Genomic DNA, 16,312 nt, shown 5'->3' on the forward strand with positions numbered 1-16,312 from the left:
ATTTGCATGCCATCTTTATTTTCAATCTATTCTGAACACAACTGTGGAAAATCCAGTTTTTTGTATTAAAAACGTGTATTTTTATTTTTTAAAAATAAAATACCCACTTTAGTGCTTTAGACATTTTTCATCACCTCTCTTCTCCAAATAGTTTTTAATAGTATCTATTTTACTATCTTGACTGACAGTGAACAAAAATCAAAAAAATCTGTGCATTTCAAGAATTGTAGACTAGGCAGACTCTTCCATGAAAAAAAGGCAGCGAGTGTAACAACTGGATGTGTTGCCATAAAAAGTTAGGAACATGTGCTTCTACAATTCTATGTGAGAGATTGTTGCTAATTTTAAATTTGTTTTTCAGTATGTGCATATAATTATTGTGAATAGGCTTAACTCGATTCTGAATTTTCCTGTTTGCACAATAATTACCAGAAATTTCTGAAATATTCAGTGGCAAAATCAAAGAAAACACTTTTGATGAAAAGTATAGGGAATTTCTTCGTATCCTTTTTCTTCCACATAACTCACTAGCCTCGACTACGGTTTTAACTTTGCTATTAAAGATAATAAATATCCCTACAAAGAATGTATAATAGAACTACAAACCAAATTAGATAACCATCCAGATAAATGGCAAATTATACACCAAAGTAATTCAATTCTTTACTCCAGATTCAAACCCCAACCCAACATAAATAAACAACAGTTAATGAACTTACAAAAAATACGTAACAATCCAAATATTATAGTCCAGAAATCTGACAGAGGTGATTCCATAGTAATTATAAAAAAAAGCACATATATAGAAAAAATGGAATCTATACTCTCTGATTCAGATACATACAAACTGGATAACACATATACTATTTCCAAACATAAAAATAAGCTTGACATTATTTTACGGAAATTAAGATCCAACAATGAAATTAATTTATACATCCTTCAACAGATTGGTATCCGAAACAATATTCTACCGCATATGTTTGGTATTACCAAACTCCATAAACCCAACCACCCACTAAGACCCATAATATCCTTCAGCAAATCAGCTTTCATTAATTTATCTTCCTTCCTGGTCAAAATTTAAAGTAAACAATACCTCCCAAACCTTTGAAAAAATAAATTCTATCACAATAACCAATGATGACATCCTAGCATCTTTTGATGTAGTCTCATTGTACACTAATGTACATTTACCATCAACATTACAAACCTTACGTAATTTCTTAACAGACGACAAAACCTTATCCAATTGCACTTCCCTCTCAATTAATAGCATACTAGAGCTCACAACCTTTCTATTAGATGCCAGATACTTCCGATTTCTTAATCAGATTTACCAGCAAACCTATGGCCTACCTATGGGATTAGGGATCTCAGCCCCCTATCTGAAATTTACCAAGCCTCCGTAGAAAATCATATATTACAACCATACCCCCCCAGATATTAAATTATTTATACGATACGCTGTCGATATCCTCTTAATAGGGCACAAATCCACAATAAATGATCTTTTCATTAAATTTAATTCCATGCATAATAGATTAAAATATACCCTGGAATTAGAAGAAAATGGACAAATTAATTTCCTAAACCTCACTATATACAGAAGCGATACAAAACTAAGAACAAGAATTTTCAGAAAAAATACTCACACGGACAAATACTTACACCTTGAATCGCATCACCTGCTCAACACAAAAAAAGCAGTCCTTTATAATCAAATTTACAATGCTATAAAATACAGTTCCACACATTACGACCTTAATAATGAACTACAATATCTTACAAGTAAATTAATATCTAGGAAATATCCTATTCAATTAATCAAACAAACTATTATCACAGTCCAAAATAATATCAACAACCCAACCAAACACATTTCCATTAATAATCCACGTATTATCCTCCCTTACCATAGTAATTTTGCCAACCAATTCTGCCATTTATTCAAAGGTACCGATATCACCATTACATTCTCATCTTAGTTCATTATTCAACTCGTATAAAGATACACAAAATTACCGCATTAGTGACATGAATAATATCATCTACTTAATAAAATGTCAAGATAACTGTAACGCTTGCTACATTGGTAGCACCACCACAAAATATGGTTCTACCAAAACATCAAACACACGTGCGTACACGTGCGTACGGGACAGTCCAATACCAAATTAGCAACACATGTTCAATCCCACAACCACACCCCCCTTAGTAGATTCAGCCATTCCTATTATCAAATTAAAATGCGGTTTTAAAATTTTCCAATATGAAGCCCTAGTTATAGAATGGTTTCACCGCCATTCCACTCTCCAAGTATTAAATTCCAAACTACCCTATAACATAGCACTGGTCTGGAATCTCATGCAACTGAGATTCCCACATGTATCCAGGAGCATCACGGGAACTTAGTCTTCTTAAATACACGCGTTTACTCTCATTCTACCATTGCCAACTGAAGACGTGTAAAACGAAAGCCACTTGTTATGGCTATTGGCCTTCTGTTTCTAACCATATAACTTCAATCGTTTCAAATTTCAACATTGACAACCAAGGACAAAGACGAGCACTTCTACTTCCTTGCACACATTTTAATTCTGTTTTTAAATCCTAACTTATTCACGCTAACTTAAATTTAAAATTATCATCCATTTTATTCCAACATCAATGCAGATTATAAAAAGGTGAGTATCATAATAAATTAAATTAAGCTACGCTATTATATTGTGTCAGTTATAAATGATACTTTAAGAGATCTACAATTTTCAAATTGAATATATGTACTTAATTTTAAATAAACAGGGTGGATTCCGTATATTACAGCAAACTATGATAGGAGATTCAAAGCCCTACGGGTATGTAACAGATTGAAATATCATAGTATCTCACTTCCATGTCCTGTGGTGGTCAGTATGAAAATGTTCAATTTTCCCACCAAAGTTTAGATTTTATGTGTGTGGTACAGTTTATTGCGCAGGCGTACCAGGTTTTATCCGTGGCGTGATAGTTAACCTTGCCATAGGCAAAATCTCATACTTTGCATTCCTGAGTGTGGGCTGGTGTTGATTGTAATTTAAAGCTTGGTGTATTATTGTGGGAAGCAGATACAATATGATATCTAACTAGGTTAAAAATGATAGAAATAAATGCTAGTAATTGTCATGGAGGTTATTAAATAAAATGGGAAAAGATTGGATGATAGTTATTAAAATTAAAATTAAATGTGTTATCCGTAGAGTGTGGACTGGCAACGCTTTTCTGGGGCATGACAGTCGTGTATGTGCCCTTGGGGATGACTATTTACAAATATATACAGCCTCTTTCATTGTGAATATTAATCCTGTGGTTCCGTGCTTGTAAATATATCTCGATTTAGTGGAAATGCAATATACCTGTATGGTTATGATGACCTGTGCATATACATTCCTGGTTAATAACTCTGCTAGTGGGGAATTTTGTTTTTGGACATCCAGGTACTGTGTGGATAGGTGTCGAGCCACATCTATGCGCAATTAACCTGGGGTTCAAAAGGGGGCCAATTTATAGCTCTAATTAGAGAGTTTATGTTCCATGGAAAATATTTTTTCTATGATACTATTAGGACTAATGCTAGTTGGTTGCTGTATGAATTGCTGCATGATTTCTATATTGTGTGTCTGCATTTATATGGTGTCTGATGTAATTGTCAGGTATTTTGTTTTTGATGAGGGTATTTTTCAGTTTTATTAAAGCTGCTATAATGCTTTCTGGGCTATTGCATATGTGTATAATTCTGTTTGTTTGGTTTCTGATAATGTTTCCATGTATATTTTTGGCTAATTTAGTTTCCCAGTTAGTTAGTTTATTTGTTGGGAAGCCAAACCGGTCTCTTTTATCGTAGTGTTTGGTATATACAAAGTCATTTGTTATTGTGATTTAACTGTCTAGGTAGGTGTGGTTCTTTCTGTGTTGGTTCTTTCTATAGTCAATTCTTCGGGATAGATTTTTTTAGCCATGTTGTCGAAATCTGTATGGTTGATGACTAGTACATCGTCAACGTACCTGTAGTATGTGATGTTTTCTTTAAACTTATTTTCATAAAAGTGCAAATAGAGGTTGGCTATGGAGCAGGAACTGCTTGAACCCATAGCTACGCCTCTTATTTGCACATAGATGCTATTACCCATCTGTATGTAGTTGTTTTTCACATTAAGGTTGATAAGGTCTATCCAGTACTGTTTTTTACATCCTAGTTTATCTTGATATTCTATGTAATATTCAGACAGTACTTTTATCAAATTGTCGTGAGATATGCTGGTGAACAAGTTTTTGAAGTCATATGTGTATACACTGTTAATTTGGTTGTTTCTAATATATTCAATGTACTGCCTGTTATTGGAGATGAATTTTGTGTTTGTGAGATTGCTGGTTATTATATTTAATTTGGATTCCATTATTTTGCTAAATGTTTTGTTGTAGCTGTTTCTGCATGTGGTGATGAACCTTTTCCCTATAGGGTCTTTGTGGAATTTGGGAATCCAGTAAATGTATGGATATAGGGTGTTGTCCAATTTTAATTTAATTTTCTTGTGCAATGCTATTAGTTTTTAGTGATTATGTTATGGGTGGAGCTGATGAACTTGTAAGTGTCACTGTGGTCCAATTCCTGCTTTAGGGTGTCTCTATAGAATCTCTTACAAATGATGCTGAAGTTGTTATTAACTTTGTCTATATTGGTGATAACGAACTTGTTTTGTAGGTTTTTGATTTTTTGTTTAATACGTTTTAAATTGTAAATCTTGTGGTCATATTGGTGTGTCACAATGTCTCTGAATCTAGTTAAGATAAGCTTTGTGGTAATATTAATCCATCTTTGGAAAGCTTTCACTGGGGTGTTGTATTTGTATGCTGTTTTGTATGCGAATTGCAATAGATCCATATTAATGGAGTTATGTATGTTTTTTAAGCAAATTTTGGAGTTGGGTCTGAATTTTGTTCCTTTGCTCATCACTTCTTGTAGGGTATTGTCTTCTATAATTTTAAGGTCACTGGTGAGTATGTGGTTGTGATGTGGATCTATATAATTTTTGCATTTTTCTTCATGACAGAAACAGGGCTGATCTGCATTGCCCATATTGGCTACTGTGTTTTTGTAGTTATAGAGAGACATATCTATGGGTCTGTCATATCTATGTCTGATTTCTATATTGATATTATTTATTGGAAGAAAAGTTTTAGTTTTATGCATGATATTTCTGAGATTAACGTAGTTGTAGACCCGATTCAGAAATTTTATTATGCAATACTCTTTGGTTGTATTTTCAGAGTATACTAATCCTATTCTGAATATAATGATATCTTCTAATTTGTGTTTAAGATGTATATTTTTGATAGAAATCTTATGGTATATCTTGTTTAGGGCTTTTAGCTTACTATGTTTCAGTGCAAATAGGGTGTTATGTATGCTTTTTATGTTAATAGGATTTGTATCCCATTCCGTGAGGAGTTTTTCGAAATTGTTAATGTCTTGGAGTCTTATCCTATTGTAGCTACTATAATCTCATTTAATTTTATAATTTCTCAATCCGTTACTTTGTATGTTTTTTGTTAATTGAAAAATTGCATATGTGCATTGTTTATAACTGGAGTAGGTGAAGTTCCTACCATTGAACCTATTGTTCAACCCATAAGGGTAGAGGGATTTGTATTGAAGAATGAAAAGATCTTCTAGTAGTTCCCTTTTGTTGGTGTTTTCAATGATGGCTAGTATGGCTATGGAGATATTAGTAAAATTGTGTTTTTGGAAGTGTCTTAGCTTTATTTCATTGGTGTATTTGTCTGTATTTGTGTTACTTCTGTCTTTGGGTGGATTTTCCCCGTATTTCTTTATTTGAGATCAGTGCAGATTTAGTCTTATGTGTAGTTCGGTACTGGTTTGTCCTATATACTGGATGCCACATTCTTTACATGTTATCAGGTATATTACTCCTTTTGTGTGGCAAAAAATTGGTGAATTTTCTGTGTTATGGCTGTGCTGGCTATGCATGTATGGACACGTTTTACATAATTTACTGTTACATTTATTAAATTTTAGTAGACTATTTATATAGTCTTCAACGTATGGGATGCACTTGTGTCTTGTTTTCTTGGTGTTTCAATGTATTCACATGAGGTGTGGCGGCATTACATGCTATGCGACTGTTTTCAGGAAGATTCAGGTCCTGTGTGGTCATGTCTAGGCCCGGGGTGCAATTTATGCTGTGATACCCATTCAGCATTTTTCTCTGTTTTGTTTTAGTATTCATAGTGTTAACTTAATTATACGAAATATAGGCTATGGTCCGTACCTATACTTGCCTAATACTTCCGTAGTATGATGTATTATTTAAGTTTTTAATTACTACTTTATAATTTATACTGTAGTCCCTGTAGCTGATAAGCAAACCAGGGTACCGTCAGTGTCAATAATATTGGAATTATGTCAAATGACATTTAGATTAGATTATATAATATATATATATATATATACACACATAATGCTACTAATAAGATATGTGAATTATATTTCATGCTATTTGAAATAGTTTAGTATGTCAAATTTATTATACTGAAAACATATACAGTTATGCAGTGATCATGTGATGATTTTGGCACTGTTAAATTGAGGTAGTTGCCTCATGTAATCACTATGGCCATGGAGCCAAATAACAATCTTCCTTTTTTTTTTTTTTTTTTTTTTTTCCCTTCTATCTTAAATTTCTAGACAGTCATTACTTCTATATAACTTTCCATTTTTTTAAAAACTGGTAGCACCTTATTCTCATAAGCAGTAGTGGAGTGGAGTGCAGTGCCAAAATAAGTAAATATAAATACAGTTCATAATTTTTAGGATGTTGTTGAGAAGATGAATATAAGAGCAGAGCAACAATACAAATTTATACAAAAATTTACATATTCAAGGTCTGAAATAAACTCACCCAATGATTGCAGCTATTACTAGAGGGCTTGGCTTGCACAAACAGCCAACCACTTCTTTCTGAATTGAATGTCTTTTTAATATATTTGCAATATTTGCAGCTAAATCAGAAAGCTGCTGATAAGTTAAAGTTTCAGAAATATGGCCATCATAAAATTTTACTGCAGTTCTATCTAAATGACTTCTCAAATTTTTCAAGAAGAGTGAATATAATGTATCGTCATGTAAAGACTCTGAATCACGTTGATCAAGTGATGGCCCTTCCATTGCATCACACCTATAGTGAAAAAAAAAAATACAAAAACCAATTTTTTTATCTTGTTTGAAAAGGAAATAAACATTAAAAAATTACATTAATTAATTTATGAAGAAATTTCAAGTTATATCTTAAACTGCTCTAAGAATAAGTTAGTATTAATAAGAAATTGCAAATTTAATTTACAACTGGTTTTATGATAACAGTATGCTCTTTTTTAAACAGGATGGTTATCAATCTTCATATTGTTGAAAATAATTTTTAAGAATTATTTTACCACACTATCTTCTTCCTTAAACAATTAAGTGCTATTTTAGGCTGTTGTTTTTGAGTAGTGTATGTAACTATAGGCATGCATGTTGAAAGAGACTGACTCTGACAAAACTATAAAAATGCTTAACCTCACTCTTATTTGTGGTGTTGATATATTGGCTGCTTAACACAGTTACAAGGAAGATGTAAACTGAAAATAAAAATAAAATTTTCACATGCGTACTTATATAAAAAGTATAATCCAGTAATAAATGATACACTCACAAGATACACTAAGTCCTGTGTAACAGCATGGTGGGTTTGTCACTTGTGACCTGTTTGGAGAGGACTGAATTCAAATCTCATTAGAGACTGGAAGAATTCTTAAAGGCCTCTTCAATTAGGGGATGTAGTTAACTGATATCAAGAGCTTATAGAGCCTAACTATAAATTCCAGCCTGTCCCCCTCCCTGACCTGCCAGATTGCCAAACAGCCTCCAAGTGGTGATTTTTAACAACCATGCCAAACCAGCTTTTTTTTTTTTTTTTTGATTTGGTAGTTGTTGGCGCATCGGCTTCTGTGGCCATATTGCACCTCCCAAGGTTTTTGCAGTACTTTGATCCAAGCCCGAGGCGGGAATCGAACGCGCGACCTTTGGGTTGCCGGGCAGGTACTTTACCCACTCGGCGCCAAACCAGCTGTTGGGTCCCCTCACTCGCTTTGCAACACCAGTATTTCAAATAGAGAGGGGAAGAAAAAAAAAAAAAAAATCCAGGACTATACTCAGACCCACTACTAGCTCTAGGAAATATATCAACAAAACTTGATGGTGGGGCTGAATTGTGTTAAATTTTTTGCAGCACATTGGGTGCGAATGTCTGTTATAGCAACTTGTATAAAAACGAAATCCAAGAGCGGATCGAAAACTTACATTTGAACTTTTATGTTTTTAAATAGTTTTATTATATGCTGTAAGGAAAAGAAAGTTACAAATTTATTAATGCACATTTTACACACAATACTGTACTATATTGTATAGTTTTAAAATTAGTCTGTACATACTTTTTATTCAAATTAATGTGTGCAATAAAATGTTGTACAGTAATCAACGAATCCCTATAAAAATTAGCGAAGTTACGTTTCTGTTATCCAAGTAAATCTTGTTTCCATTCACATCGGATAATCGAGGTCCCTCTGCACATATGAAGAACAATTGGCCTCGCTAAGCAAACCAGCTGACAAGTAGCACACCGCTGGATACCCAAGAGTTAACACAGCAACATACAATTATACGATGTTTTTGATCAAATCGTGATAGAATTCTATCATGTTAATACAAATTATCTAGAATTATTTGTATTCCATGAATTTCAGCCATTTCTCCTACCAATAAAAAAATAAATAATAAATAAATAAAAATAAGCAACAATCACCACATGTGAACAAGTTAACAAATACAATCCGATCCAACTGAGCGTAAACATACGGAAATGTGGCGCCCTCTGCAATTTGTGTTATTTTTCTAAAACATTATTAGCAAAACATGGAACTATAAATTCGGTTACAGCTTCATTTTGTGCGTAAGAGTTCTGATATCGTATCGCTCTGATATTGCACAAAAAAAAAAAACCTCTCTGATGATAAAAGACCACAAGACTCAAGACCTCAAAACCTTGTCACTCCACGATCCAGGTTTTTCTTGGTTGAGAGGTAAAAAAGGTAAAACTACAGCCATTATCAACCCATTGAAGGATGGAAGCCTCCTCAACAATTCTTGATGAGGGAAATGGATCATAATCTGACACGCTGGTCCAGTGACTGCTAAATATGGTCGATATAAAGGATCGACCATGTTTAGCAGTCAGGGGATCGAGTCCCGGTCTACTCAAAGAGCGTGTGCTACTGCACTCCCACTACTGACCACTCGGCTAAGGAGGTCAACTCCTTAGAGAGGTATCATTAGTTTTAATATTTGTAATTTCTTTAAAACTATGACGTAATCACAAAGGAACTGGATGCAAAGAATAATATTGATATCATATATTTGGATCTTAGAAAAGCCTTTGATACTGTTGCACATAGAAGACTGCTGCACAAATTGGAGCAGTGTGGTATTGGAGGCAAATTGCTGCGATGGATAAAGGGATGGTTGAGTGAGAGAAGACAGAGATTGGTATTCAATGAACACTGCTCTTCGTGGACTAATGTTACTAGTGGAATCCCTCAGGGTTCAGTGTTGGGCCCATTGTTGTTTTCTGTATTTATAAATGATATTGATGATGGTATATCAGGTTTAATGTCCAAGTTTGCAGACGATACGAAGGTTGGTAGGGTTTTTAATGAGACTAATGACAGTACAATGCTGCAAGAGGATCTAGAAAAGTTGAGCAGGTAAGCTGAGAGGTGGCAAATGAAAAGTACTACATATTGAAAGCAGTAATTCCAGAGTAACGTATCAACTCTGTGGTACCACACAGACATTGGTAGAGAATGAAAATGACTTGGAGGTAATTGTGCAGGCAGATATGAAGTTTTCTGAGCAGTGCAGACGGTCTTCAAGAGTAGCTCATGGTGTCTTGTCAATGATATACAGAAATTTTTCTAGCAGGGATAAGGAGGTGATTATCCCCTTGTAAAAGTAGTACTAGTGGCATGTGATGCAAGAAAGCAAGTGTATGAGCTTATGCAGCAACAACCAAAAAAAAAAAAAAAAAAATCACACCATTCCCTCCAAATGCCTGTCCAATTCCTCCTTAAATTTTTTTAACCTATCAATTTCCACAATGACAGATGGAAGTTTGTTCCAGCAATTAACCACCCGCTGGGTAAAGGCAAATTTCGGCACAACTATTCTACATCTGTCTTTTCTTAATTTGAATTTATGCCCCCTTAGGTTCATAATCTGAACAAGTGGAAGGATCCCATCAGAATTCAGCGTGCTCAACCCATTCAAGGCCACATACACCTCAATCAGATCACCGCGCAGGTGACTAGTCTCAAGCCACTGCAATTTGCAGAACTTAAGCCTCTCTTGGTAAGAGGATCCCTTCATTCCCCCCACAAATCTTGTTGCCCTTCTTTGTACACACTCAAGCAAATCTACATCCTTCCTAAAATGAGGCCTCCAGACATGTATGCAGTACTCAAGGCGTGGCCTGACCATTGCCTTATACAGAGGACAATCACCTCCTTTTCCCGGCTAGCAAAATTCCTATATATCATTGAAAAAAATCCCATGACCTGCCTGGCAGCCTGTCTGCATTGCTCAGAAAACTTCATATCTGACTGCACAATTACTTCCAAGTCTTTTTCATTTTCTACCACCTTAAGTGTAGTACCACACAGTTAGTACGTTTCTCTGGGGTTACTTCTTCCCATATGCAGTACTTTGCATTTGTCAAGGTTAAACTTCAGTTGCCACTTCTTAGCCCATCTGCCCAAATTATCTAGATCCTGTTGCAGTAGCACACTGCCATTACTGTCATTAACAACCCTGCGAACCTCTGTATCATCTGCAAACTTCGATACTAAGCCTGATATGCCTTCATCAATATCATTGATAAATATACAAAACAACAGAGGACCAAACACCGAACCCTGTGAGACTCCACTAATAACATTAGTCCACGAAGAGCAACACCCATTAATTACCACCCTCTGTCTTCTCCCACTCAACCACCCTTTTATCCATTGTAGCAACTTACCCTTAATACCATTCTGCTCCAAATTGTACAATAGTATTCCATGCGCAACAGTGTCAAAAGCTTTCCTGAAATCCAAATATATGATATCGAAATTATTTTTTGCATCCAGTTCCTTTGTAACCACATCATAATATCCTATCAAATTTGTCAGACAAGACTTTCCCTTAACAAACCTATGCTGTGTCTGAATTATTGCTGCAGTCTTGTCTAGATGATCCTGCAATGCATCTTTAACCAGTGACTCCATTATTTTACTCGGAAGAGAAGTTAAAGTAACCGGTCTGTAATTACTCGTGTCACCCTTCGATCCCCCTTTGTGAATTGGGGATACATTTGCACATCTCCAGGCCGTGGGGACCTTCCCTGAGTCCAAGGATGCTCTCATAATTATGGTTAAGGGTTTGCTTAGTTGCTTTGCCGCCTCCTTTAATATAACTGGATATATTCCATCCACCCCAGATGCCTTTCTTATGTTTAACTTCAACAATTTCTCCTCCACTTTGCTCTCAGTTATGACAAAATCATTAAGCACCCTGCTACAAATTGATAACCTTCTGCCATTTTCAAACCTTAATAACTCCTCATGTGTGAATGTAGATGCAAAATACTCATTCAGTTTGTTTGCTATCTGAGCAGGATCATCAACAGTTGAACCATCGATATCAAGTGGACCAATCAGATTCGTCCCCTTCCTTTTAGAGCTTATATAAGTAAAGAAATCCTTGCTGTTTTTCTTAGCATCTTTTGCCAAAGATTTCTCGTAATCTGCCTTCGCCTGCCTAACCTCCCTTGTGACCTGATTACAGACTAGTTTATATCTGCCATAGGCTTCTGAGTCGCTTGATAATTTATATGCATCCCATTCTTTTTTCTTCTCTTTCACGAGTCTCATTAGTTCATTTGATAACCATTTAGTCCTAAACCTTGAATAATATTTCTTAATAGGTATGAAACTTTTAGTAGCATCCATGATTAATTCCTTGAATGCTTCCCACTTAGAATTTACTGTTGGTAACATCGTCAGTTGATTCCACTGTACAGAATTTAAAAACTGTCTGAGACCACTGTACTCACCTTTACAGAAGCAAAAACCCTTTCGTTTACCCCGGATGGTAATTATATCTTTAAGTAAATCCCACATCAGTACACTGTGATCACTGCCACTTAGTGGTTCCTTTATCTGCAAATTGTATAAGGCAATGGTGAGACCACACCTTGAGTACTGTATACAGGTCTGGAGGCCTCATTTTAAGAAGGATGTAGAGCTGTTGGAACGAGTACACATAAGGGCAACAAGATTAGTGAATGGAACAAAGGGTTGCCCTTACGAAGAAAGGCTTAAGTTTTGCAGATTACAGTGCTTGGAGACTAGGCACCTGCGAGGTGATCTGATTGAGGTGTATAAAGCCTGTATGGTTTGAGCATGCTAAATGCTGATGGGATTCTTCCTCTTGCTCAAAATAATCGCCTGAGAGGGCATAAATTCAAATTGAGGAAAGGCGGTTGTAGGATAGATGTGCGGAAGTTTGCCTTTAGCCAGCGGGTGGTTGATTGGTGGAACAAACTTCCATCTGACGTTGTAGAAGTTGATAGCTTATTTCACCCATCCACTCTCTCCAAATGTTTGTCAAGTTCTGCCTTGAATCTATTTAAGCTGTCAACTTCTACAACGTCAGATGGAAGTTTGTTCCACCAATCAATTTTTTTTAGATGATTCTATATAAGCTTGCTTTCTTGCATCATGTGCCTATGCTAATGCTAATGCTAAAATGCTAAAACTATCAAATCAGGTCAATCCAAGAACTAACTCATCTGCCCATGTGTAATACATGTATCTCTATAAATTGCGTGTGTTCTCTGGTCGATTTGACTGTTTCCCTGAATGAAACATCCTAGTTTCCGGGGGTAGGGGCCTTGCTGACTTCGCCTGAGACAGACTAACTTTTTCCATGGAATGAAAAAGCCCATAAAATTTCCTTGCGACATTAACTGGATTCGAACTCGGACTTTTTCTACCCAGTGTGGGGAAGACGCTGATTATAACCACTGTGCTAACGCGAAGCATAGCCGTGTTGAGCCATTTTAGTACCTGAGCAAGAATGAAAAATTGTGCCCTAGTGTTAATGATGGCAACGTTGGCAATTATTTAATCTTTGTTTTGGCGCCGCTTTCAGCCTTTAACCCGAGGAAAGAACCTCATTTGCCTCACCTTCGGCACGGCTATGACGCGAATACAGCTGAATTGTACAGTACTCAGTTTTTTTTTTTTTTTTTTTTAGTTTTTAGTTAGTACTCAGTTAAAAGGTCCTGGCGGGGCCTCTCCCGCTAGATCTCGAACTAAGCAAAACTGGCACTTTGTACCACCTATCTAAAGGAACCACACATACCCTTCTGGACTTTACACTTCATCCAGACAACGAGAGAAAACTGGAAAAGGCAAGACTCCAAAGACACCTGCGGCAGCATGGCAGACCAGATGGACGGCCTCAACGAAGGGGTAGATCACTAAAAAGGTAATCCCGACAGCTGACAGGTTTAACCACAGCTTCCCGACCTGGTTCCACCCAGGACTTCACGCGACGTTCCTCCTTACGGGAGATGGTGCATTTAATGCCAAACTCACCTACTTTGGGATCACCCAGGACCCTCTATGTATCTGTGGAGAAGTGGAGAGTTGGCATCATCTGATGTTTGATTGCGAACTCTACAAAGACATCACACGCAGGCATTCTCATCCCAAAAATAACATACCTGCCACGAAACATGGAATCGCACCTATTGGACACGGCGATTGAATATAAAGACTTTACAAAGTATGCGCAAGCACTATTTGCACAAAGAAAAGCCCTCACAGTGGCAAACTCGTAACTGCTGAAAACGACCGCCCGGTTTACGCCCGCTGTTGATTAACCAAATAGGACTCAACACTGGACTGCTCCTCCTCCAAACGTTACACTGTCCAATGTAGGAGTAGTACAACAGCCTAGACGACTCAGCAGTGCCACAAGAATGGACTCCATGGAGGGGACAACGTTCCCATGTATGACCAAAAACCAACCTGATAACTCTTGGATGGGACCACACAATCCCAGGTACTGCAACCGGATTTGACCTACTTGATTTGATAATGATATCTGTAGCTTTGCTTCCAGATATCATTATATATTGACAGAATGATATATATATCATATCATTATGGCGATCCGTATCGACTCACTTGCTCGGTACCTTTATTCCTTCTCCTGGGCGAGAGGCAACGGGCCTCTGTTTCTTTCCCTCCCGGCCACCCCCCTTCTTCCTTCGGTGGAGTGTGCCCCAGGCGGGGAATATCCCCACTGATCTGGCTGGGATCGCCTTCTCTATAGTCCCCATCTTTCTGCCTGTCTTTCCCTCCTTTAACTAAAAGGACAGCATACGCCTTCTAAATAAACACAGCCAAATTACTAGCATTACAATTCAAACCGCACTCTTATTAAACCATTTCGGCCTAATCAAACTCTAGTCCTTATCCCCTTTTTTTTTACAATAGACCCTTGCCACTGAAATCTTCGGAAACTAGGTGACAGGGTCTGTCAGAGTACAAAATATAATCTACTGGGTACCTGACCTGCCTCCTCGTTGCAAAGTGTGGGCAATGGTGGGTCTCGTTAGGGGCCCAACTGCTAAATGGTCCAAAGATACAACGAACCACGACATTACAGAACAGTTCAATACCGATATATTTTTTAAATCTCTGGCCTCCCCAGAATACTGTGTTTCACAAACAATCCATACAACGTGGAGATGGGGGAGGGACCCCCTGATTCCGTTAGACCCGAAATACTTTACACTTTACACTTCAGTACTCACTTAACAGTCTGCGCGGGTAGCACAGTGGTATCGTCACAGTCCTCACCACAACCGGGGCGGGAAAGGCTCGAATCCTGTCGATGACGCGAAAAGCTTTAGTGGGCTTTTTTCACTCTGTGGCTGAGTTAGTTCGTCTCAGGCGTAGATAGCAAGGTTTTCCCCCAGAAACTGGGGCTTTTTCGTCCAGAAAATAGGCAAATCGACCAAAGAACACACGCAATTTACAGACAAAATAAATATATGGGTAGATGTAATCATTTACAGGGGACCCTAATATTATAATATCATAGTACTCAGTTAACAATAGGCCGTGTATATTTTGTGGATGCAGTGGAAAACGATCCTGCCACGAATTGTGAGGAAGGACGACGGCTGATATATATTTTTTTGAGTGGAGCAAGGAGGCACTTTCGAACATCTTGCGGGACAGAGTCAGCGCAAGGGTATTCGGCATCCTTAGTGAACCCTAAGATGTGTGTCCCTAGTAAGTTTTATAAGCTAACGTATGAGCTAAATATTGTTTTAATAAAACACTCTTCCTCAACAAGATTTTTTAAATATGTTTCATCAGTCTTATCCATCCCTATTAAGGAATGGTTGGGACTTTTTACTTAATTTTCAACTCTTTACTTAAATTAGGTAATTTTTTCCACTAACTAATATCCAGCATTTCTGGTACCTCCAGATATGGACACACAGAGTCGACCGCGTAATGCGTATCACAGAAGCAGTGGCAAACGAGCAAGACTAATTCCGCCCAGTCATATTGGGCGGAACTCAGTCTCGCGCATGCGCATCGCTCCAATGCTTTGGAGTTTCCATTTTTAAACAAGTTCACAGAGGCTCCTTAACGGTCTTAAAAATGGCCCAGACTTTAAGAATGCAGTTTCAGATCATTACGCTTTACATTTAAAAAGGGGAGACGCTGACCTGATAAACATAGTACAATATTAAACCAGTTTCATTTAATATATGCCAATAAGGATATTATCAGAATTCAAGTGTTAGAAATGAAATTTCTGAGCAGTGTGTGTGGAAAGACCAGGAGAAATAGAATCAGAAACGCGGCCATTCGGGAGTAAGTGGGAGCCGATCGATTACAAGAGGTGATTGAGGAGAAAGGACTGAGATATTGTGGACATGTAGAGGAAATGGGGGATAAAAGACTACCAAAGAGGATGCCAGAAATGAAAATAGAAGATAAAAGTCAAAGGAAAGCCAAGAAGAAAATGGCAAGAAGTGGAGAGAGAAGAGGAGTTTGCTGGGAAGAACTGGAGAGAGAGAGAGAGAGA

At 37.1% G+C, this 16,312-nt stretch overlaps 1 protein-coding gene across 1 annotated transcript in view; it reads right to left on the reverse strand.

The window, feature by feature from the left end:
• Aasdh (Aminoadipate-semialdehyde dehydrogenase) overlaps positions 1-14,330 on the reverse strand; it is a 69,722-nt gene extending 55,392 nt beyond the window's left edge. The window contains exons 1-2 of the mRNA XM_090383167.1: positions 14,230-14,330; positions 6,960-7,235 (exon numbers count right to left, since the gene is read on the reverse strand). Coding sequence (XP_090239293.1) covers positions 6,960-7,235; positions 14,230-14,330 — 377 coding nt within the window. The remainder of the gene's footprint in view (positions 1-6,959; positions 7,236-14,229) is intronic.
• Between the last annotated feature and the right edge of the window lie 1,982 nt (positions 14,331-16,312).

The sequence above is a fragment of the Mastigoproctus giganteus genome, chromosome 10, assembly GCF_048544385.1.
Source record: "Mastigoproctus giganteus isolate SK-2022 chromosome 10, ASM4854438v1, whole genome shotgun sequence".
Taxonomy (NCBI): Eukaryota; Metazoa; Arthropoda; class Arachnida; order Uropygi; family Thelyphonidae; genus Mastigoproctus; species Mastigoproctus giganteus.